Raw genomic sequence first — 25,396 nt, forward strand, 5'->3', positions numbered from 1 at the left:
CACAATACCATTTTGGGCAAAGAATATATGCTTTCAGGAAGCTGGTGGGTTTTGGAAGGTAGGGCATGTTTCTCTGTTTGCCTTGAGATATGCATTCAGATTCATTCTCAGCCTTGAGCCCGACTCCTGTGTATCCAAAGTCAGCCTAACTATCTGCTTTCTGGCTCTTGCTCCTCATCATCTTGTCCTCTCCCTCTGGACACTTCCGTCAAATTTCCCACAGTTGACAACCTGAGTTCTAGTGCAGAAGATTTAAAGAACAGCTAAAGATTGAAAGTACCTTTTTTATGTGTTAATCTTGCAGTGTGTGTGATTTTTCTCTTTTTATGAGGATAACGGCTTCTGCTTGGTTAACAGTATTAACTATTTATAATACAGCACACTGCATACTCAAGGATCTTGGGATGATTAAGCTCTGCACTTCTTAAAACTGTTTAAGAAGTTCTGAGGCTTGTACATGTGTGTATCAACTTTTTAAAATGATTTTGAACATGAGGAAAAACTTTACTGTGAGGGTGACTGAGCAGTGGAACACATTGCCCAGAGAGGTTGTGGAGTCTCCATGCTTGGAGAGATTCAAAAGCTGTCTGGACGCAATCCTGTGCAACGTGCTTTAGTCCAACCCCCCTGCTCAAGCAGAGTCACCTAGATGATCTCCAGAGGTCCCTTCCAACCTCAACCATTCTGTGATTCTGTGATAAAATGTTTCTTGCTTCTTCAGTTAGTAGTAATTTGTTCACTTAACTTTCACCAGAGGATAGGAGTACTAAACTGAAATAAGTCAGACAGGAGAGCAAAACTTAAAACCTGTAGGTATTAGTTTATGGAAAAGCTGACTAAAGTTTGGAGAGACTAAGTGATTTGTGGAAGAGCAACAAAGCAAAACTGTGGCACTATTGGTAGCCTGTCCCTAATAACATCTCTCTAAAGAGAAGCAGAGTTTGTCCATGCCTGGCTCATCAAGCATCTGGCCAGCATGCGAGTTTTGCTTTTGCCTATAAAGCCACAGCAGAAATTTTTTTTTATGTTTTCTTGTTTGAGCTTTGTGGGGAAAAAGTAAAACTCAAAAGTAGATTGGCTATTTCTGAATGGTGTCTATAGTATATAGGGAGTAGCACATCTCTCGAACTTAAACCATCAGAGAAGTGCTCTTGATTATAGGCAGCTGATGATGTTGCACTTTTTGAGTAAAGTTTCATATTTGAAAGTCTAAATAGAGAGTATTGGTCCAGTTCCAGCTGAGTTTTTCTTTAAAAAGGAATCGTAGACTTTGTGAAAAGTGTGGTGTTCAGGGACTGAAATCTTCTGTTTATCCCCAGGACATGTATAATCTTGGCAAAACTGTGTGACCTTCCTTATACTGACTCTTCATTTCTGTAATGTGTCTTCACCCTGGTCTGGCATTACTCCTTTTAATGTGAAGAAGACAGTTTAAGGATAGAAAGTTAGTTTAGTTTCCGCACCAACTCAGCTCGAGGCTCCTTTGAAGGGGGTAGTATTTAGGATGTGGGTGCTCCCCTCTTTCCCCTCTGTTATCTGCAAGAGAAATGGCTCTGCTTTTGAATTCTTCATAGTTCAGCAGTGTTCCCTTTGCCACACGATACGACAGGGTATTTTTTGTGATGTCTGCTCTCCCAGCAGTCCTTTGCTTCCGTAAGGCTGCTTTTTTTCCTCTCAAAGCTTCTGTTGCATGTAGTTGTTGTTACACAGGGGCTCGAGTTCAAAGCCAAGTGAAAATGCTGGTTGTCCTCCTTCCAGTTACTGATCCAATCTCAGCTCTGCCCATTTATAGAAAGTGACTTCCAGTAGCAGCTAAGTAATGTGGCCATCATTTCCTGCTGGCTAAGAATCTTAAGGTCTTGGTTACCATGGGTTTTTTTGTTTTTGGGTTTTGGGGTTTTTTTTTGAGTCTTTGCTTGTCTCATTCACTTGTTCATGAGTATTGAGACCATAACTCCTTTGGATTATCAGTCTCCTGTATTTGTACAGCCTCTGGCACAATGGGGCTCTAACGTGATGGCTCTTTAGATGCCATCTCTGTGTAACTGCTTTAGGACTGGGTTCACCATCTCACTTGATGTAGGCTGTTCAACAGTATGTTGGTAGTGTTGCATTGATTTTACATTGGTTTTGACCAGGTAATCTGAGCTTTCTTAGCTTTGATGTGAAAACACTTTTATTCTGATCACTTCTTGAGCTTCTTTTTTTCCTCATTAGTTCCATCTAGTGCCACTAAGGGGATGTGGGGAATTTCAGATATCTTCAACAAGGAGTTTTGTGGCTCGTGAGCCCACAGTAGCCAGGAATTTAAAGTTGATTCAATATTCCTCAAAGCTGGGGGTAGTGCTCCAAAAATAGCAGAGTCAAAGAAATTAGAGTTAGTGATCTGGATGCTTTAAAAACAAATAGGTTAATTCATTCAGTACAGGTAGTTGTGTCTTTTCAGTGTCACTGCTTAAAACTTCATTTTCATCTATAGCGTCTTAATTTAAAGGATTTTAAAACTTAAGTTTACTGCTTTTTAATTTACTCAGCTAAGAATAACAGTTATATTTTAGTTATTTTTTTACACTGTTTAGAAGACAATTTACTCTCTTGTGATGGCTAGAATTCTTATTCTTACTGCAGTTTTTTCTTAAACACTGCAATTGCATAAATTGTATTTGATACATTCATGGAGGTGAGGTCTGTCAGTGACTATTGGCCATGATACAGCCTTCAGGAGAGGAAGTCTCTTACGTCATTGATCCCTGGCAGAACCTCCTAGCTGTCAGCAAAGATCACTGTTATACTTGTTTCTGATACTTTTTCCCTGAGCATTGACTACTAGCTTTTGTGTCCCCCATCTGTCCCTCAGCCTGGGAGAGTGCGAATACAGCTCCCTACTGCCACAAATGATGCAGCCAAGTTTCCTGCATTTGGAGAAACTGCAGGACTTTGCATGCTTGTAGTGTGAGGGTTGAGCTTCACCCTGAGAAAACTGTGTCCCTGCCCAGGACGTTTCCTCTGGCTTCTGCTGGTGACAGAACGCTGGAGAGAGGAGCTCTTGGCTGGGCCTGGTAACGGGAGCAGTGTGCTTTTGATAGCTCTCGTATCTTCCTTTTCCAGGTTCAGTACTGGTTCAGCTGGCACCTAAATGTCCTGGTGACAGGTATTGCATAAACAACCTGAGGGAATGAACCATAGTGCATTAGTCCTTTTGTGGAGGCAATTACTTTTATGCAAAAATATTAAATTTATCTTATAGGTTGAAAACAGAGGAAAAAAATATAAACTTAACATATCCAATATGTTTTTTTTTGAAGGTACCATAGGTAAATGTAGTCTTCCTTTTTTTTTTTTTTTTAATTTTTGTAGAACCCATAAACAGCAGGAAGCCAAGTCACTGAAAGCATCTAGATGAATTTCCCATTATTTTCATAAACTAATCTAACCACTCACATCTATCTGTGTAAACCAATTACTTTTTTAATTAGGTAGTCTTTTTGATTGCTTATGGAGAGCTGTGGTGAAATTTACCACTAATTATGCTAGGGCAGGAGGAGGCCACTGGATTGTTAGGAAGGATGAGAATATTTTATTTCCTTTTGTTGAAATGGGGAGCAAGTAGTAACTGATATAAAAATATGCTTATTTTTTCAATTTCAACCTATATAGCTTCTTTTAACCTTACTAATTGAGGCTCTTTCTGTGGGTCAGTGGATTTCCTTCTATCTAATGTAACATCTATAGGAGCTTCAGAACAAGAAGGAAACCAAACTGTTGCAAAGTTCAAATTTTTCTTCCTCATATTAAATGTAATGCCTGTGCTAATTGGTTCTAGATTTTGGACTTCGGTGAGCTCTGGTGATATTCGATCCAAAATGCTGGATTGTAGGACATGTTAGGAAGTAATTTTCAAAGTTTAAGTGCTTTTTTTTCACTGTGGTTGAATATATATTTAGAAAACATGAGGGAGGCAGGGGTTGCACATCTCTTGTGCAATCTCCTCTGCAGTCCTTAGTCCATCGTTTGCATTTAGTGTGAGGCCTGTGTTCCATACAATAAAGCAGAATAGCCACGACTATGCACAGAAGACAAAAGTCCTTTTGGTGAGGAGGACCGTTTTCAGCTTTTTTCCGTCCTCTGCTTTGTACTGTGCAGTGCAAGGTTTGAAAGGTCTGATAGGTAACACTGAGATCCCCTCCCCTGAGGGGGCTCTGGCAATCACTTCTTCCTTGTTGCTGTGGAGAGCAGGAATTCAGAGCAGGTCACTTCAGTTGTCATGAATCCTGCCTTTCTTTAAGTTACTTTGTGTGGCGGTGAGCCTTATGGGATGAGTTCGGCAGAAGGATGTGTAGGTGCTCCATCCACCTTTAGGTGCCTTTCCCTAATGCTGAAGTACAATGACAGGATCAGCTGTACCTGTACCACGTGTGACAGAACTGGCTAGTCAAGAATCTTAGACCTCTAGCAACATGTTTCCGATGGTCTCCCTACGCAGCCTGTTCCAGAGCTTCATTTGTCTTCTAGTTGGTATTTTTCTGAGGAGGGAGCAACGCTTCTAACTTCTCCTCCCGCCTTGCTATAGCTTAAACCCATTGTGTCTTATCTTTTCTGCCAAGCAAAAGATTATTCCTTTCCTCCATAATCTTTTATGTGCTTGAAGGCTATTACCATAACCATAACCACCCTCAGTATTCTCCAGGTTAAACTGTCCAAATTTGTTCCATCTTTTCATAGGTACTGTTTTTTAGTCTTTTGGTAGTTTTTGCTGTTTTCTTCTGAATCTTTCCTATTGGTTCATTTCTTTCTTAAATCATAGCACCTAAAATAATGCTTCTAGCTGACACCTTGCACATACAAAGGAGAATGTAAGGGCTGTTGACCATGTCTTATGAGCTAGGCTCATGTTTTGCATCAAATTTACTAAAAAGCTAGATCTTTTTCGGAAATGCTGTCTAGCATTTACCTTTTTCTGTATTTATGTGGCAGATAACTGCTGCTGCCATGTAGACTTTTGCATTTTTCCTTATTGAAACGTGTTCTAACTGAAATGCCTCCTTTTTTCTACCCTTTCTTCAATTTGCCAGAAACCTTTTGATTTCTAATCTTGTCCTTCAAGATATTCAACAGCCCTATGTCACCCATGGATTAAATATGCACACTTCTTTCATCGTCCAGATTCGTTGAACAGAACTGCACCCTTTTGGATCTGTCGTGTCGGACCTGTTCTAATAGTACTTGGTGAAACTTAGATAACTACTTGGTGAAAGCCATGCACCTGCCTGGCCTACTTAGGTGGGAATTCTGAGGACCCTGGTCTACTGGGAATGAGTGGCAGGTAAAGAGAGCTAGGGAGGGAGGTATGGCCCAGTAGTTAAGCACTTTCCTGGATCTGAACCCCTTTGCTTGCTTGATTTAGACCAAGGCGTTGAACCCATTTTTTTCTGTTTTGAACCCTGGGTGCTAGGTATTCTGGGACAGAGCTCTTGGTCTGTGCTATTAAAGCCAGTTCAGTCAGTGTAAAGGGGGGAAGGAGACTGACTGCAGCTCAGAGCTGAGGGCTTTCACCAGAGGCGTTGGGGATGTATTGCCAGAACAGTACGTTATTCTAAGGGGGTGGAACAACTCTGGACAGAGAGGAATCTTCTGAAGCTCAAGAAAGAGAAGTGCAAGGTCCTGCACTGGGGGAGGAATAACCCCAAGCACCAGTATGGGCTGGGGGCCCACCAGCTGGAGAGCAGCTTGGCAGCGGAGAACCTGGGGCTCCTAGTGGACAAGTTGAATGCAGGCCAGCAATGTGCCCTTGTGGCAAAGGTGGCCAACAGCCTCCTGGGCCACATTAGGGAGAGTGCTGCCAGCAAGTCGAGGGAGGTGATCCTTCCCCTCTGCTAGGCACTGGTGAAGCTGCATCTGGAGTACTGTGTCCAGTGCTGGGCTCTCCAGTACAAGAGAGACATGGACCTGCTGGAGTGAGTCCAGCAAAGGGTCACAAAGATGAGTAAGAAACTGGAGCAGCTCTCATAGGAGGAGAGGCTGAGAGAGCCGGCACTGTTTAGCCTGGAGAAAAGAAGGCTCCAAAGGGAGGAGGGGGTGTCTTATCAGTGTCTGTAAACATCTGAGAAGAGGGTGGAAAGAGGACGGGACCAGACTCTTCTCAGTGATGCCCAGTGACAGGACGAGAGGCAATGGGCACAAATTGAGACACAAGAAATTCCACTTGAATGTAAGAAAACAATTCTTTACTGTGAGGATAGCTGAACTTTGGAACAGGCTGCCCAGAGAGGCTGTGGCATCTCCATCCTCAGAGATGCTCAACACCTGACTGGACATGGTTCTGGGCAACCTGCTCTAGCTGACCCTGCTTGAGTAGGCAGTTGGAAAACGGGTCTCCCAGATGTCAGATGAGGCCTTTACCTGTTCCAAATCTTGGCATTTCCTGCTGGATAGAAACTCCTCGCTTAGCTTGTTGCCTTCTGTGAATGCCATCCTGAGGGCCTAGCCTTCCTTTGCCTGAAAGCCAAAAATCTGACAGAGGGTGTCAGAAGAGTTTGTGGCATGGGGCACATGGTAATGCTCATCCATCAGCATCAGCCATTTATGAAATGGTTGCCCTTGTATTCAGTGGAGCTGCACTGATCAACTCAGTGCTCTGCAGTCCCCTTTTCCTACCTCAGGGCATTTAGCAGGGCTTCTAAAAGTGAACAACTGTACCACCTTTATTCTTTTTGTGGATTTAACCCAAAACCTGTATGTATAATTAGCACTTTCCTCCTCCTAAAGGAAGCTGGGGCATAACCTTCCTGGAGATATACATTGTAGTCTTTCTCTGCAGCTAATTGTGTACCTACAGAATAAGGGAAGGAAGCTTATTCTATTCGGTTGTAGCTTTACTTAAATCTTGGATTTGAGATATGCTCTGTGGCTTCTGAAACTCTGGGTTTCAATGAGTAAATCTTCTTTTTACCTATGCTGCAGGATCTTGGTGAAATTCAGCTAATTCAACTCAATGAGCAATGTTTTGATGGAAAAAAATAAGTGTAGTCTCTTCCCTTTTATCCTAGTAAACCATGGCCAGGAATGATCTGTATGTAGGGATGCTCTTTGTGTAAGTAAGTGCTTCTGGCCCAGACTGTGCACTCCCCTGCTCCATATACTGCTCAAGTCACTCCAGTTGCCTTCTATTTACAAAATAGTTTTTGGAGTGTTAAATTTCAATTGTCCTGTTTGTGTTGTTGGTTGGTCTCTTAAGCATAGTGTGGCCAATAATAAGAACAGATTTCCATATTTCAAGCAAGTGATAGCTGTTTGGCTAATGACTAAAAGGGTGAAAGGAAGCAGCTTTGCTTGTGTTTTGGGAGAAATAACTGAATAGACATCTGACTCGAGGAAGGGGTTTAGGGGTACAAATCCCAATCAGAGAAAAGTACAGCTTAGAGTTGTTGAAGAGTTGGAAGAATAGCGGTAATGAAGAGATGTTTGTCTTATTGCGTATTTCCTATGGTTCATGCTAAAGTGTGGGGATTTCTTGGCTTCTTTTCGTAAGTATTCAAATAAAGCATGTGTTTTTCAGGAGAAAATTAAGTTTTCATCCTGGATCTTTCTCCAGAACATAAACAGCATGGAAAAACAACCCAAAAGGAAGTGCTAATAAATTATAAGTCTTGCTTTTCATGTAGAATATTTTGAGGGACTTTGAGATGTACTGTATCAGAGAGCTGTCAGAGACTACTTTTTTGAATGTAAGAAACTTACCTTCAAAGAAGGGAAATTATTGCTGGGGAAGAAAGTGCTGTGTATTAATTAAAAACTTTTAGTAACATAACAAAAGCAATCAGCCTGTAAATTAGCCATTGCAAGTAATTACCTGAGTGTTGTGGAGGTTTTTCAAGTGAAGGAAGGAGTTTGAATTAGAGGACTAACAGAAGAGTTTTGAAGCTACTTTTAGTTTTCAATATGCAATGTAACTGAGGACTTGAGAAATACTAGTTTCCAGGTAAAGGTACCAAATTTGTATGTCTCGTGCTTGAACTGCCAGTAGAACTATAGATTCAGTGCGTCCTCTAAAGTCAGAGGACAAGAATCTTAACTGTGCAAGAATAAACTTAAGAACAGGTAGTAGCTGGCAAGCCCATGATCAGAGCAATGGGCACAGGTCTTCTATTGAAAACTTCCTTCCAAATTTTTTTTTTCTGTTTACCTTTTTCTTCTAAGATGAGCTCTTTTGTTACTTCAGTCAGCGTGTGATGTTGAGGAAGAGGAAATGGCTAGGGGAGAATATAATCTTGGTTCTTGATGCAATCAGAGGGAGCTAGAAAATAGCCAGGAAAAAATATATATGCAAACATGGTTCAGGTCCTGACAACTGCAGACATGACAAAGTATCCTACCATAGAAACTACTGCACTAAGGAACTTTCCCCAGGAGTCTGGCTTACAGGTTAAGTACTCCATCCCATGCACTCTTAATTCTAAATGCCAACTTAAGCCTTACCACAATGTTACTGCCACTCAGCCGCTATAGGTAACATCTGTGTTGAACTTTCATGCTGACCCTGCATTTCCTGTGGAAGTCAGCAACTGTATTTCATTTTCCTGTGGGTTTGCTTTTCAGGAATGTGTATTGTTTCTTCAGAAGAAGAGTAATTTTTTTTTTTTAATTCTACCTTACCCAACAGACTTGCCTCCCCCAGCACACCTTTTCAGCTCAACCTCTAGTCACCACACTCCACTCAATAGCCTCAAGCATTTGCTAAGCAAAGGATTACTGCTACTCAGGCTGCAGCAGGTCAGCTAAGGCACCTAGGCTGCTTTGTCCGTTCAGCTGCCATTTCTGGTGAAGGTCCACAGAAAAAACTGACTGAAATAAATGAGAAAAGACAGGTGATCTCCTCAGTAGCAGTTCACTTGCACTGTGAGCAGGGCAAAAGTGTCCTCTGCTGCCATCCAGCAGTCATGCATCTAGGACACAACACTGCCAAGAAGGTAGACGTACACTTTTATGAAACTATAGTGTTGTCACAAATGGTTCTACCTCTTAGCACTATCTAGTATAGGTCTGAGTTCTAAGGTCATCTACTTCAAAAATAGATCATTCTGCAGTCAATCAGAAATCTTGCATTGTTGGAAGTTGGTCACAGCAATGCTTAAGAGTGATGAGAAGTGGACTTATTACTCTTGATGAAGACCTAGCAGCAGAACAAGATGACCTTTAGTCAAGATTCTTATTTTCTTGCATTTTTGCTCTGCTCTGAAAGCAAGAGACTGTGCTAGACTGACATCTCAGACTTTTTCAAGGGAGTAGCAGCAAGTGGTTTATTATGCTACTTATACTGCTGTAATGCTGTTATCTACGTTATTTGTGTCTTTCTTACCTGAAATAAGATAGGTCTGAAGACATACCACAGTATTACACAGTGATTATCAGTACAACCTTGTGTTTATAACCGTGTGCAGAGCAGGTAGATCCTTAAGGCATATAGGTGTAGGTGAAATTTCAGTTTATCTGAACCCAGTCACATTAACAAAAAATTTTATTAGACTATTTCATATAGCACCACACAAAAGGTACACTGTGCTTTGTGTTGCCCTTAAAGAACATGCCAAAAAACTTTCGAACTGTAAAAACTAGAGAAGTCATCCTGAAAGAGCCACAGGTTTTGTACATAATGTTTTAATAGTCCTCCAGGCAGGTTAAGCATTGTTCTCATACCCATTAGTTCTCTCTCAACTTCTAGGTTTTGAGCTTTGCTCAGAAAAAGTCACTTGGCCAAGATGAGCAGCTGTGCTTTCAGGAAAAAGGTTCACTTCAGAACTTCCACCAGTAAGTCCAGCTGACAACATACTAGACAGCTGCTAAATTTTGTTTCTTGAGAAAAGCCACTTAATCTTGATTAATGGTAATAATGTGAACTGGGCTCTACAAATCAACTCCAGGTAAATTAAGAAAGGTTTGGAATTGGCTCTTAATTCTGCCTTATGTTCAGAAAGAAACAAGGAGTAATACTTTGTATAATTACAGATAAATAGTATCATAGAAAAAGATGAATGACTTAGGGTCATTTAGCCCATCCACTGTTTCAGTACAGATTGCTGTAATAGCTTGATAATATTTCCAATATAAGGTGCTTCTAAAGCATTGATTGACTTGTCACATTTCTTACATAGCTAGACACTTGAACTGTACTCTGTTTCTTAGCCTGAATTGTTCAGAATAAGTTTTGTATATTAACTATTACAGTATTAGGCTTACATTAAATAAGCTTTTTTGTTGTTCTTTCTATAATTCAGGTGAACTGGCAATATTTCTATCTTGCCTGAATATGGAACACACAGATGTTTCAGAACATCCTTTATTCAATGCATTTTGGAGTTAGGGAAGGGCTAGTTATTTGCATAAAGGGAACCTTAGCAAGTCAACAATATTAAGAGAGTTGTGGTCAAACACAAAAGTGTGGAATGGACCCAGTGCTAACGCATATAAAGTGTACTGAAAAACTTCTAGGCTTCCAGCTTCACTGACTCCAGTATGCAACGTGCTTCTTTATACTCTTCAGCTTCTTCCAATTCTTTTTCATTTTCCTGGAATTAAAAGAGTCTTTGAGTACTTCAGTAATAAGTGACATGTGACTAAATATAAGAAGGAAACCATGAAACAAAAAGGTTATATCAAAATTGAGAATATTAGTTTTACATGATTCAAAGCACAGGTTTAAAGTATAATGGCAGCCACGTGTGAGTAGACCTGTGTGTACCTTTAGTCTATTAAATAAATATTTAAAAACAAGTACATCAGAATTGGAACTAGTGACAACAGAACTCAGAACAAGAGTACTATTAGGAAAAAAGCTTAAGCAGAAATTGACAATTGAAAAAACATACTTCTTTAAAGTTCATATTAAAAAAAATTGAAGGTAAGCTAAGAACAGAACGCAAGTCTGCTGCAAGAAAGCAAGTCAGCAAGTCTTTTAGACTTCTGAATTCTTGAAAACAATTGTAACCCCTCCACACATGCATTTGTCATTTTAAGTTTGCATACCATATTGTACAGATTAATAGCATCAAGTATAAATCACTTCTGCATCCCACTGAAGTCTAAACCAGCTAACTGTCAAGTAGCAAGTTGTCTAAAGGACAAAAGGAGCCTAATCCTGCCAAATACTAAGCATCCATTTTGGAAGACACTAGGGGCATATCACCTGAGGACAAGAGAAGTTGAGTTTTCCTTTGAAGAGAGTCCTAACTGATCATTGCTACATTTTAACAGTCACATGTCAGAGGCTTAACTTACAGGATGTAATATTAGCTCACAGTAACATTTACATCTATAACAGAATTCTTGGTGAAAAATCAGCTTTTAAAGTGAGCATGATAATCTCCAAGCTTAGTTTACTTTCTGTGAAACTATTTGTACAAGATACTGTTTACTCCTGCAAGTAATTCATATCCTAAAAATGGAGCAGTCATGCCCACCTCACTAATAAATCATATAAGCACTACTCAGCAAGGACTTCTGCTGTTTTTTCACTTGGCCATAGCAAAATAAATGCGTTAAGCAAGGTATTTTGAATATTTCAGGTCACTACAAGCATATTATATATATCCTCACAAACTAGAAAAACTATCTAAAGCAGGTAAACTGTTTTACCTGATTGTATAGCTAGCACAGGAATTCAGAGTCAGCACAGTACTTAAGTGTATGTTAGGTATACCTTCCATTAAAGACATTTCTAACATTCTAACACATACAATTCTTGTATGCTACAGATCAAGTTTGCATAGACAGTTATCTGAAATGGAATACTGGTATGTTATAGGATGCCAGTCCTGGAACTTATAAGTAATTCTTCAATCAAGTTCTATTACACTTCAATTACACTGCAGGCTAAACATGGTTTTACAGTTTCACCTCAGAAAGAACACTTCATTATGTGAGGTGTTCTGCATTATTTGATAAACAGTTTTTGGTGCAATACTTACTAATAGTTGAGTAAGATCTGCGTGTGCAACTTCTAATCTGCGCTGGCAGTCTGGAATCATCATTCGTGATTCTTGCAAGATCTCAATCTGTGAAAATTGGAAGCCAGTGACATGAAAATGTGTTCCAGATGGAAATTTTAGTTTTTAAAAGGAGCCTTTACTCTGAAAACTCAGTAGCCCAGTCATCATCTAGAAACTTCAGAACAGTTGCATATTTTCTGAATAGGCTTTTTTATTAAAACGTACCAACTTAGCATAATTGCTTAAAATTCTATTAGTGTATATTAATAAAGATTTTACAAGACATTTCCATTTCCTTTGTGTTTAATTAAATACAATTAATTAAGTGGAGAAAAAGTATTTAGAATAATTTTTTCCTTTAGAAAGAAGTAGTACTGTCTGGTAAGGTTTCCGTATAACATTTGTTAAAAAACACTATTTAGAACAAACTTTCTCCTGCTGTCACGAAGCAGCTTCATCCAAAATAGGATCAGCTGGTTATATAAATATCTCCTGCATCTTTTGGGTAATAAAGAAAAACAGTGTTCAGATAATACCACATAGAGATAATTACTGCATGAAAAAAGTTATTGAGTTATTGATCACATTGTGTGCACACTGCAGGAGGCTCTGACTGAAAGACAAAGGTAAAGAAAAATGAAAAGCAAAGACCAGCAGGCTCATATTTTTGATGCTTATCATGCATAAAAAGTTATTACTTATCCTTGTGCTTCATTTTAGGAGAAAGATTATTCTCACCATGCACTTTGAACAAAATTACTAAACTGGCACCCCACTGAATCTGAACATCCTGCCTCCACCTACAGAAAACAACTTCAGCTTTATACAAGGGAACGCTTTTTTCATGGAACATTTCTGGACCTGAAATCCATCCACTGAAAAGGAAAGGTGTGCAGAGTTGTTCAGTAATGTTAAATCTATGTAGAAGTGAAAATCAGTTAGATATTAAAGTACTAAATGTCTTCTGCATTCAGGATAACCTGCAACAGAAGCCTTTCACTTTAAATAGTCTCACTATATTCCGTCATTCCTATGTTGTATATTCCTTTCAGTGTTAATGCTGCAGTGTTTGGAAGTACTGAAGGGAACACTAATCTTTAGAGGGAAGATGAGCTATGACTAAGAATTTATTTATGCATACAGGGACTCCTTTTGTATTAAAACATTACCATCATGCATTTATGTCATTGCTCAAGTTCTTAGTTCAAGTCATTTTTGAAAGAATTTGCCATTTTTGTTTCTGACTTCATTTCAGAGAACCTAAGGCAAAACCCATCTACTTTAATGAAGCAAGATAGATGACAAATGCTAAAAAAAAAAAAAAAAAAAAAGTTAAGCACCCCCAAGTTCTAGTTCTCGACAGCATTATCACTTTTCTTCAAGCATTCAGTATTAGATTGTATTAAAAATAAATTAATCACTCTGCATATTACACTGTCAGCAGTGAATGAATAAAGGTTTGTAACTTCCATAGAATATAGTGTGCCATAAACTGCATGAGATGATGCCTTCTGCCTTATGTACTACTACTTTGTTCTATAAAGAATACCTACAGGGCTGAGCATATCCAATACTGACTTCCCTGGGCTGGTACTGCTAACCAGTTGGGCACTGTGAGGCTGGTGGATGATGTGGAAAGCAGTAACTCATTTTACATATGCCATCAACAAGCTATCTGGGAAGAAGTATAACCTGGAATCTGCAAGCTGTAGCCCTGGCTTCTGCAAGACAAGAACATAAGACTACCCAAATCACTGTTTGAAACAGAATTTGGATGGAGATCTGAAGGGGTACCTGAGTTTTACTTACATTTGCCTGTTGCTATGCAATACTAAATACCCCCCCCCCCCCAAATTTAAATCTTAGAACCTCTACATCCAGTAGGTGCAAACAGTTGGAAAACAGGAGTGGTTAGGGAACCAGGCAGTAGTAAACCACCGAACTAGCTACTCAGATTTTGATAACTTTTGCCTAAATACTTTTTTTCAAATAATCTTCTTTAACAAAATAATCCCAGGCTGACCATTTACTGTTACAAATCTATATAATAAAGCAAAGTCAAAAGCTTGAACAATTAGATAAACTTTAAGATTGGAATTATAATAAAGCATTTGCTCTCCAAATTCTGTGAAAATTAAACAGCAGTCCTACTCCCCTTTCCCAACATACTCTAGAAACTTTCTAGCTGAATTCTAAGCAGTTTAACTTACAAACAGGTCGCAGAGAAAGTTACTATGTGAGAATGATCTAACTTTGGAAAGAACCATAAAAATCTTCAAGGTTACTGTGAATTACAATGCCAAATAAAAGTATTAAAAACTGGAATAACTGAAGTGCATCTAAATAAAGTGTTAAGACAAAAGCAGTAAAGCACAAAAATATATACAAAGACAAGCAAATTGGATTTGTTGTCAATAACTGCACACAGGATCAGAAGAGCTATTGTGACTACAATGAGGATGACATCCCAATTCTTTTTACACGTATTGAAAAGCCAGTATAACAAATCTCTCCAAACAGCCAAATTTCTAGTCAATTGTCTTTCTGTATTGAAGGTATTTCTACTAAGAGGCCTGGCATCTTTCAAAAGAAAGTAGTCTGCTCGTGTTTGATGGAGCTCTTTAATGGTTGGTGTATATATAACCTATTTACTAAACAATGTGGATTTTTCTTACATTGGATCAGATGTCAAGAATTGGTGTCTTAATACACTATTAATAGCCTTCAGTCTGTTTCCCATAAATTTCAGATTGCATTGACAGATAACCCTGAACAGAAAAGCCAGATGCAAATATACAGATCCACCTACCAGTCACTTAAGTGGAAGTGCACCATAACAAAAAAAATCAATTTTACACATTCAAAATAAGCCCAAAGGCCAAACACAACTCTGTGAAAGACATTACCTCCTCAGCTGTTTGAGGTGCAAACAACTTAGATTTTAGCAAGACCCACAGTAACAGAAGTTCAAAACCACTATTTCAACTTACCAAGGCAGATTGGAGATGCTCAAAGGAGGGAAGAGTCTCTAATTTAGGATCATCCAAGCACTTATGTTATATTAAAACATCAAATTTCTGATACTTTAAGAATATGCTTAGAATAGAAATAAATACTACTGTTTAAGAACATCAGTATCAAGTATTCTGCAGCAGGAAGCAATTTCATTCAGCCTAACTGACATGTATTGTATAGTAGGGACAACAGAGCTTCATCAGCTTCAAAAAAGATGGAAGCCGATTTCTGTTTTTTTTTCAGCTGACCCACAACTAAACAAAAGATTTAGAGATGTACAGATCCACAAATAATCTGAAGATAATAATAAGAAAACCTCCATAGGGTGGTCTGTCATCCCTTTATCTTAAAAGGAGGATAGCCTAATAAACTACTGGGTCACAGAGTGTGATGACAGTATTGTTTTACATGACAGGATTGGCATTCTAGCCACAAAAGATTGGCTAAGAAAAAATAGATTTGTGAATTAGTGTGTATGTGTGTATCTCTCTCTATGCATATATATATTCATATACACACAGACACACACACATATATAAAAATAAAAAGAGTTCTTTCTTGTAAGTGAGACAGACTAAATCACCAGAGGTTCAGTACAGGACTGGGAGATGGTAATTAAAAGGAGCTGCTTTTAAATACTGCCTCATAAACACTTGTCCTTTGACGGTTGCACAACTGAAAACGTAATCATGGCTCTCCTCACAGACAGGTGAGGTGAAACTACAAACTCAAAGACAGTAGGGAAAAAAAGAAAAAACATGCAAATAATTCAGTTTGTTGAGAAAAGTGTTATTCATTCAAACTACTTTTCATCAGAAAGCTTATAAAACACTTGAAATCTGTTGACCGGTTACAGCCACGTTTGACAGAATGGCTGAGAGCCAAAAGAAAAGAGACATCTCTAAGTATCACGAATACCAATGGTTCCAAAATAAGCCTATAAGGAAAAGACTGTAGCACAATGTAAACAGTAGTGTTAGGGCTGCTGGTTGGCTTATAGCCACAACACAGTATTATTTCTCACCCCAGTGATAATCAGGGCGCATAAAGATATTGTGCGCAGGGGTGGGGGCAAGAAAGGAGGATGAAGGGAGTAGGAAGATGTAGGGGCAGTGGGAGAAAGCTGGGTATAGGAAAGACAGGAGACCACAGGAGATGTGACACTAAGCTAAAGTTATAATTATTGGGGAGAGAGGGATATAGAGGAAAAAAAACAAACCATAGGAAAACAGGTTTTGTTAGTTCCACTTCCTATGAAGCAACATGACAAGACCAAAAGAGGCTCGAGTTATTTACAAATACAGGATACAAGAAATGATTGCAGTCTGTTACACATGAGTTCTTTGCCAAATTTATCGATCAAAACACTTCTGAAGGACCATGAAGAAAAGCTTACAGAAAAAAAATAGAGCACATGATCTCTTTTCTATGGGACTTGAATGTTTTAGGCACTGAAACGGCTGCGTATCAACTACAAGCTAACTACATTTGTAGCAAGAAACATGAAAGAGAAGAAAATCCACTAGATCTAAATGCCTCAGTATTTCAAACTTGGGCTTTCTCTGCAACTCCTCTTAGGTGACGGCCAATCCAGTTTCTTCTATAGCAGATCACTTTAGGAGGTACAAGGCAGAAAGGCACCTTTGGTCTTTCTGGAAAATAGTTGGTCATTGGCTGTTTTCTGCTAAGACACAACTATAAGGTTTTCTTCATTGTCAGCTGCGGGGGGGGGGGGACGACAGATGACTTGAAGCTCAAAAATGGAGATACTGCTCAAAGGACAGAAGCAAAATTCAGTGTCCCTCATGCAAAATTTTTTGAATTAAATATTTGTATAGTAAATTATAGATGCTGCTCCTTTAATATCATCTTGCAGAATGATAGTGGAATTATCAATTATAGAAAGTTGTCTTTTAATCTACAGGCACACATTCCTCCTAGCAGCTCTCAAAGCTCTACCTGAACAGACCGTACATGTTGGTGCGAGTGTGAACCTCACCATGTAAACAGATGAGAGGTGGCAAAAGTCTAAACAAAGAGGTTTCTTTGGAAGTGATGTGAGGAAAACACTGACAAAAGTAAGACTTGTTTCCCAACAAGAGCGGCTCAACCTTGTCAGAACAGATAGACAAATTTTTTCTCCATTTTCTTTAAGGGGGTGGATGTGAGGGATTTAGACTTTTTTTTTTTTTTAAGGTAGGATATAGATTCTGAACCCATGCTTAATGTAGTGCCTACTTTGCTAAAAGTTAGCGGGCTGGTTAGGAAAGGTTCAGAATAAACTTGAAGGTTTGGGGGAAATCCTCATTTTATTTTATGGAGGCAAAATACCTGGAGAAATATCTCTGCCAGAACTGGAAGCAGAACAGACATAAGCCAGAAAAGTCAAGTCCAGACTTCTTTTTTTTCTGTAGAGCAGAGGAAGAGTGAGCCCAGTTACAAAAGAAATGAATCCCCTCTCATCTCATGGGCAAGTCTTTCTACTGAAGGAGTGTTCTCATACTAACTTACTCCAGATATTGCACAAGCATCTCAAATCTTCAGGATAGAATCTGGAATACAAAAAGGTATTTTTATCTGACTGGGGAAAAAAAAGAAAGAAAGAAAAACAGCTTTTGGAAAACAGAAGGGGAAAAAATAAGATAACAGTAATGATGTTTCAGGAAAGCAGCTCTGCTGAGAAGGACCTGGGAGTGCTGGTGGACACCAAGTTAAGTATGAGGCAGCAATGTGCCCTTGTGGCCAAAAAGGCCAATGGTATCCTGGGCTGCATCAGAAAGAGTGTTGCCAGCAGGTCGAGGGAAGTGATTCTCCCCCTCTACTCAGCCCTGGGGAGGCCACATCTGGAGTACTGCGTCCAGTTCTGGGCTCCCCAGTACAAGAGGGATGTGGCACTACTGGAGCAAGTCCAGCGAAGGGCCACAAAGATGATTAGGGGACTGGAGCATCTCTCTTATGAGGAAAGGCTGAGAGAGCTTGGCCTGTTTAGCTTGGAGAAGAGAAGGCTGAGAGGAGATCTTATCAATGTGTACAAGTATCTGAAGGAAGGGTGTCGAGAGGATGGGGCCAGACTCTTTTCAGTGGTGCCGAGCGACAGGACGCGAGGCAATGGGCACAAACTGAAACACAGACACTTCCATCTGAACATGAGGAAAAACTTTTTCACTGTGAGGGTGACAGAGCACTGGAACAGGTTGCCCCGAGAGGTGGTGGAGTCTCCTTCTCTGGAGATATTCAAAATGCGCCTGGATGCAATCCTGTGCAATGTGCTCTAGGTGACCCTGGTGGAGCAGGGGGGTTGGACTAGATGATCTCCAGAGGTCCCTTCCAACCTCAGTGATTCTGTGATTCTGTGATTCTGTGATTTGTCATCAACTGCTCTCTTTCAGAAAGCACATTAGGCAATTAACCACAAGTTGAAAGCCTTTTCAGTACCACCTGTATGTCAGGAACATTACTCTGTAGTTATTTCAGAGAACTCTAGGTTGCTAAGCTTTTAAAGAGACACATCTGTACTTGTTAAGGATACTATCCAAATACATGAAGTGGAGCATCAGACTCTTTGTTAGCATTTCCACTGTCGCTTTACCTAAACAGCTAGAGCTACAGAGTTCAGATTATTAAGCAGAGGTCATCTATTCTTAGAGAAAACCCAAAGGGTTATGAACACAATCAGACTGCAATGAAACTAGGTGTTTCACCTAATCTTGCCATACTTGATTTGTAAGACTGAGAAAATTGTGTTTGAACTGACAGAGTGGGGGATGAAAAGAGTTAAAAATTGAAAACCCAACTGAGGTAACTAGAGTACTTCTTCAATGCTTAAACAGACATTTAAAATGAAAAAGTTACTGAGCATTCCAGCGTTCCATAATAAGATATGTAGCTCACTCTGATCTTCCATACTGATTTTCCAAAAACAATATAAATGATTTCCAGGTGTATATCCTTTTTAGCTGTTTCAGGAAATATTCTACCTCCCACTCAAAGTAAGAGAATACCTGACTTTTTTGCTAATACTTGGGAAAAAAACTATTAGCAAGATTGTATGTACTCTATAGCATGCAGATATTAAATTCTATGTTGAATTCATTAGATTTTTACTTCATTTGGGAATGACATTACATGAGAAGTAATTTAGAGTTGTAGGATAACTATTAAAAAAAAAGAAAATCAATCATTTATCAGTAAAAACACTGATAGTTAACTGAAACTCCAAAGTAGATGCACAATCCCACTGAGAGGAACCAAAGAGTAGATACCTCAGACTCCTCCCACACTCACGAGTACTCAAGATAAAAGCATTAGATTGTAAAGGGTGTTCATTAAGTTCAGAACAAATCAAAAACATGAAAACTATTGTTTCCTACCGTTAGTCTGCACTCATGGGTGACTAGAGTGTGAAAAGTTTTTATTGCAGATAAAGTATCATGAAACCCTGTGTAAAGTCTTTATATATTGAGAATCAGTAGAACTGTGTAGAAAATAAGGCTTCATTACTAAAAAATCCACACTGAGTACAGCTGCATTACTTGCTGGAACCAGTCATGGTTTTTAGTGACTCTTTGCAGAAATTATATTCATCATTTACAAAGAATTAAAATGCTTAATAACTTTTCTTTGCTAAAAGCCTTTTGGTTGAGGATAGTATGATTTTGAGATACAGCATTAATGAAAATCTTTTCTTTCATAGTATTTTTCAAATACTGCTCTCATTTATGTTTTTCTGCCAATGTGGCTCAAATAAAACTCTAGTGAAAGCTTTCCCTGAATTTCTAAATCTCTCATCTACATTTTGTAAGCAAAACCAGATGCTAAGAGTGTTTTTTTTTTTCTTTTTAATAAACTATAAGTGATGAAAAAGGAAGGGCTTCCCCACCCAATAAGGCTAGAGATTCTCATCCTTGGTAACACAGCCTACCATGCACATATAGCAGCACTGAGAGCCAAACTGTCATTTTTGTTTCTCTGAGATAAATCCGCTCTTCATGAAACGAGTCTTCCTGCAGAGTGCAGGCTGGAGGCTCGGATGTAACTGCTGCCAGCAACCCTAGTAGGTCACTGCTACAGCTAGAGACCACCCAAATTCCCAGGAACCGCAAGCTACTCCACTCTGTAAGACGTTAGGAGGAAAATACTACTGAGTCAAACCCTAACTATTGTTCTGCAAGGGGACTGATCCCTCCTCCTTACAGACCAGACACACATTAAAGCTACTTACGCCATAGGAATAGCATTATTCATGTTAAAATACAAGTTTCTTTGGTCACTTCCATATTGTTAACCCATAAATTCTTCTGCAGAGTTGCAACCAAAGAACTAAATGAGAAAAAGCACACTAAAAAGCTTAAAAGCACCCCTCCCTCAACTGTGGATTGATTCTATTTACATAGCTGATTTCCTACCTCAGCTAAAAATATATATATATTGTTAAAGTTATTATTCTAGTCTCAAATGATTGAATTTATTCCCCTTCCCAAATGCTATTTTTCATTACTGAAATAAAGACTATAAACATATTTTAAAATAAATACAACAATTATTCAGATTAGAAATTACTAACTAAAAGCAATTCTTAAAATGTGTAACTACAGATAATTTTCCTGAAGAAATTTTTGAAATATTAACTCCATCCAAAACCTACTTTTGAGAAAACTCTCCTGCTATGATATAATTTTCTTTAGTGTAAAAGATTTGATCCTGTAACAAGTGCACACATTCTTTCTGAGCCTCCAAGTTCACCACAACTTAAAATATTTACAACTTTCAGAATGTGAAGTAAAGTGTGCTAAAAGAACAATAAATGAAGATGTCATTGGAGGAATTAATTGCTTTCAAAATGAATTCAGGCAGTTTCTGAATGAACTGGGACTGTTCACTTAGAAGGCTTTTGCCACTGTTCTTTCTGAAAATATCCTCAAATAGTACGTTACAATTCTTTCCACAGCAAAAGTTCACAGCCTCTGCTGTTCTTGACTTTGATGATTTTTTGCATGTCAGTGAGGAAAATCGTGCAGTCAAAAAGCCTGATGAATGGGGGACACTAAAAATGGGGATTGCATTCATTAGTTCTTGTTAGCATCAGCAGATCTTCAAAGACTACTATTTCTGCAGCATCTTGGAGTCAGTTAGCAATCAGGCAGAAACTCAGCTCTATAAATACAATGTTTTCTGCAAATTCTACATTTGTATTTCTTTCCCATGTTAAAGCAAGACAGACCATGCACACATGGATTGAAAACTGAATTTATTCAGGAATTTGTTTTAGCTTCTTCTAAAAGGGCTTTTTCCTAACTTGTTTTTGTTAGGTTGTACATTCAGGTTTTCTTTAACCTATTCTTCCATTGTTCTAACTCACTGTTTCTGTGAAGATTTAAGTGAATATAACTGGAAAATGCTTGGGAGGGGGGGTGGGAAGCATGGTTAAAAGTTAACAAATTTACTTGAAAAAAAAATAAAGATCACAAACTCGGACAAACCAAACTTCTATAAAGAATATAAGCAAACCTCCCAAGCCCAAGCCTTCTTTCAGTGACAAGGAAACTTGACATTCCCTCTCCTTCCAAAAGGGCATGTACCAACTGCCTGCAATCACCCACTGTCCTTTGTGGGGAACCTGGCAAGAAAAATTCCACTGCACTGTAACTGTGACTTTAAATCAACCTTTTGAGCACATGAAACTACAGCATGCACATTTCCAGCTAGTGACCCCCAACAACTCTAGCAGCTGCTAGGAGTTAACCTACCCATTGCTCTCTGTGCTACATGCCTATGATTTTTACCAAACGCATGCTAGCATACTCAGAGTTTATGTTTCATCTTCATATTAGCTAACAGACGCTCTAAATTTCACAGTAACATTCATGCTTACCACCAAGCACTTAACCTAATTTATCTAGAATGGTTCTTTTCAGGTTCTCAGCATTTTTGAGAAAGAGTTCGTGATGGCCTCCTTCTCAGTGTCAGTGATAGCCATCCTGTCACCAAGTGCTAAATAATCCATGTCCAATCGCTGTGTAATTTAACATTTTGGAAGAAAGGAAGTTTCTGCAAATGCAAGTTATGACTTTTAAAATTAACAGAATTTTTAGTCTAGTATTTATATAACAGGAGCCTAGAAAGAGGTACAGGTTATTCTCTTATTTAAGGATGACTGTGATTAAAACAAAGCAAAGAAGCAAAGAAAACAAGTTTTAGGATGGCTTACCTGCTTCTTAATTCCATAATCATCACATGCTTCAGCTTTCATTTTTTCAATCTTTTCTTCTTGCTGTTTTGCTTCTTTTTCGTACATAACTTTTTCTTTTGCCAGTCTGCAATTAAACCAAGCGACTGTGTTAATCTGGCTCTGTTATGGTAAAAAGTTACACCACTGATAACAAAAAAAACCCCTGAAAGCTGCAGCTCTAAAAGATATTAGTTTTTACCAAGAGAGGCTCTTTAACACTTGAAGAACTGTATCTAAGAAATGCTGAATTTAGCTATTATGTACAATAGTTCTGATAAGAATATTTTCAATAAAAGTATTTTTAATTTAAAGGTTCAGAGTAGGCTTATCCGTATAGACTATCCTAAAAGCTATATATTGGTACTTCATTTCAAATACGTAACAGAAACGGAAGAGAAGTTGCCTTGTAGATCTGGATGACAGCTAATAAAGGAGAAAGCTATCTTTGTATCACAAAAAAAAAAAAAAAAAAAAAAAACCACCCCAAACCACATCATAGGTAGCTGAAACAAACTTAATATTAAGATGTCTGCAAAGGCAACATTGTTATCATTAGCTTTTAGATCAGCATTTGTCAACCCTTCTCTATATCATCCAGGTTCTGATAGTTTTGAACCTACCGAATAATGCTGCTGTATCAAGTACAACACCTTAGATGAAAAATGATGCTAAGGTGGCATCCCTCTTAGTAGTAACTTTGAAAAAAGGTATCCCATTCAAACGAAAAGAAACTGCAGTTTCAGGCTCACAAACTATAATCCCAAAATATCTTTTCCTGATCACAATTACATGTCATGCCATTAAACGCAATATTTCACAAACTAGTTTCGGCACAAAATACTAAAAAGTAAATTTCCCAAATAACATGATAGCCTCAGAGCCCTGTGATCCTTAAAGTACTTGCTGCGTTTATGTTGATGGTGGTTTTGCAGACAAAAGTAGCATTTCCATAATTTACCTAATAACAATTTTCTTTATGGCCTATTTTTCAAAAGGGAAAGAAATCTGAATTTTAATCCTAATGATGGATCCATATTTGGAAGCAGGATGCTTTTTGCTAACAAGTGTACATTCAAGAGTAATGTATTTTTTTTCTACTTTTCCTGTATTTCCTATAGAGAAGAATCAGCGTGCAGTTAAGAATACGTACAACAAATTTCTGTCACCACTGAGAAAAAGTAAAACTAAAATTTGCTTTGAAGGTAATGTTTAAGGTTATTAAAGAAATGCAGACCCTGAATGCTCATAAAAATGAACAAGCTAAGAACATTTGTAGGTCTTAAAATGTGGATAAAAGCAACAATGAAGTTCAATCTCATGAGACTAACAGGATTTTATCTGACTTCAATATGCAAGGCAATTTCAGTTTCAGATGCAAAGTGAGGGTTTTTCACAGGTTCAATCAAATACAGCAACTGATAAACATAAAAAATTCTGAAGGTCAGATGGGAATATTAAGGTCATCTAGACTGATGCTCTGTAGTAATTTTTACACAGTAATTCCATGTTCATATACCTATATGCTGGATCGCATAATGCCAGATTCAGACCAAAACATCCTTCCAGATCTGAAGAATGATGAAGCAATTCCTGCCTGGCGCATTCAAGACAAAAACAAACACTGAGATTCTAATGCAAACCTGAGAGCGTGCCAAAGAAAATCCTTCCCCTAACAAGAACAAGAGTCAGATTAGCCTATATTAGATAAGATTGTTTAAGTAGGAGAACTTACCAGTCAAAAGAACGTAACCAGATCCAAGAAGCAAAGACTATATTATACAAATGAAAAGAGAATAAATAAAGGTCTTGTAGAGAGCTTCATGGTCACGTTAGTGCATCAGAGCAAATTAATTCCTAATTTGTCACAGTTAAGCGCTCCACTAGAAGTGCTGCTGAGGATGGACAGTTCAGAACAGTGCTGGGATGATAGGGACCTTTTGCAAACTACAGCTGCAACAGAAGGAGCACCCCAGTAATCCCTTGGGAAAAATTCCTAGAGCACGTTCTAGTATTGTAATATCAGGTACTCCTTTCTGCTTTTGACAGAGTTTAATCATCCAGAATTGTCTTGCCCAACTAGCTTTATGCTGTGGTTCCACAACAGTTGATCAAAGTTGGGCTCTGGCGACACTCACTTGAACTGGTGCAAACTGCCGTGGAGCTCCAGTCTCAGAGGGGTCTTCAGCCCTACAGAGAGGCCGTGTCAGCAGACAGTTTGCAATGCAGGTAGCACCTCGGGCATTTTCTAGAAGGCAGCCAAGTACTAGCTTTGAAAAGTAATACTAGGGAAAGACAGCAGCCTAATTACTACTAATAAAGACACTAAATCAGTGGCTGTAATTTCAAGTACTGGAACTAGCTCTAGTGTTAGCATCAGCAAATATTGATTTAATAGAGGATGAGTTAATTGTTTGATCAAGGTTGCTTGATTTAATTCCACACAGTATTATTTGCTCTGCTATTTCTAGGTTCCAAAAAAAAGTTAATTTTAATGAACCAGTGAGACAACTGATTTTTTGAATGAGGACAGCAAATACCCTTAAGGGTGTGTGTGTGGGGGGAATATAATTAAAAGCAGTTTTTATGTTCATCCACTTATTATAATGTGTCTACTATTAAAACTAAAGATGACTTGCATCACTAAAACTTGCATTTGAGATTATTTTCATTTTTAGCTAAAATAAAAACCACAGTATGTTTGTCATTACTTACGTTTTCACATTATATTTTCATATTCACATCTCGGCATGCTAGCTTTTCAAAATGAATGCCATTGAAATTTGTTTACTTTTATCAACAGGGAAAGGACAGCATGTTCTGGCCCACTTTAGCAATAAATTTAACTCAATGATTTTTGTGCCCACCTTTTTCAGAGTTGGAACCCTAAGAATTATATATGTATTTATTTACCTACTTCTTTTTCTGTACTAATTGCATATTTTAGAAGCAGAACATGAGATATTCTGCTTTCAAAACTGTCATGAGAATATTAACAGATCCTGGGAACATTACACAAAACCTGGGAAAGAGGCTAAATTAAATCAGTATCTTTCTTTCAAAAAGAAAGTGAAATTTCATAATGGAGCAATACTATCTCTTAGTCAGCTCTTCCTAATAATTTCAACAGAACTCTGCACAAAGGTACCCACAAGATGCTTCTGCTCCTCTCCTC

General features: G+C 38.4%; 1 protein-coding gene and 2 long non-coding RNA genes across 3 annotated transcripts in view; all 3 read right to left on the reverse strand.

Annotated features, from left to right (window-relative positions):
• Window positions 1-2,522: 2,522 nt before the first annotated feature.
• Window positions 2,523-9,317, reverse strand: LOC136995277 (uncharacterized). The gene is made up of 3 exons (XR_010886822.1): window positions 8,784-9,317; window positions 8,183-8,293; window positions 2,523-3,167 (listed from the first exon to the last, which is right to left on the reverse strand). It is a non-coding gene; the product is annotated as an uncharacterized lncRNA (long non-coding RNA).
• A 179-nt stretch (window positions 9,318-9,496) lies between these two features.
• TBCA (tubulin folding cofactor A) overlaps window positions 9,497-25,396 on the reverse strand; it is a 34,369-nt gene continuing 18,469 nt past the window's right edge. Inside the window, exons 2-4 of the mRNA XM_067315247.1 lie at window positions 22,204-22,309; window positions 11,961-12,047; window positions 9,497-10,562 (exon numbers count right to left, since the gene is read on the reverse strand). Coding sequence (XP_067171348.1) covers window positions 10,482-10,562; window positions 11,961-12,047; window positions 22,204-22,309 — 274 coding nt within the window. The 3' untranslated portion in view covers window positions 9,497-10,481. The remainder of the gene's footprint in view (window positions 10,563-11,960; window positions 12,048-22,203; window positions 22,310-25,396) is intronic.
• LOC136995276 (uncharacterized) overlaps window positions 23,825-25,396 on the reverse strand; it is an 8,241-nt gene continuing 6,669 nt past the window's right edge. Inside the window, exon 3 of the long non-coding RNA XR_010886821.1 lies at window positions 23,825-24,506. This is a non-coding gene — a long non-coding RNA (uncharacterized lncRNA). The remainder of the gene's footprint in view (window positions 24,507-25,396) is intronic.

This window comes from Apteryx mantelli, chromosome Z, assembly GCF_036417845.1.
Source record: "Apteryx mantelli isolate bAptMan1 chromosome Z, bAptMan1.hap1, whole genome shotgun sequence".
Taxonomy (NCBI): Eukaryota; Metazoa; Chordata; class Aves; order Apterygiformes; family Apterygidae; genus Apteryx; species Apteryx mantelli.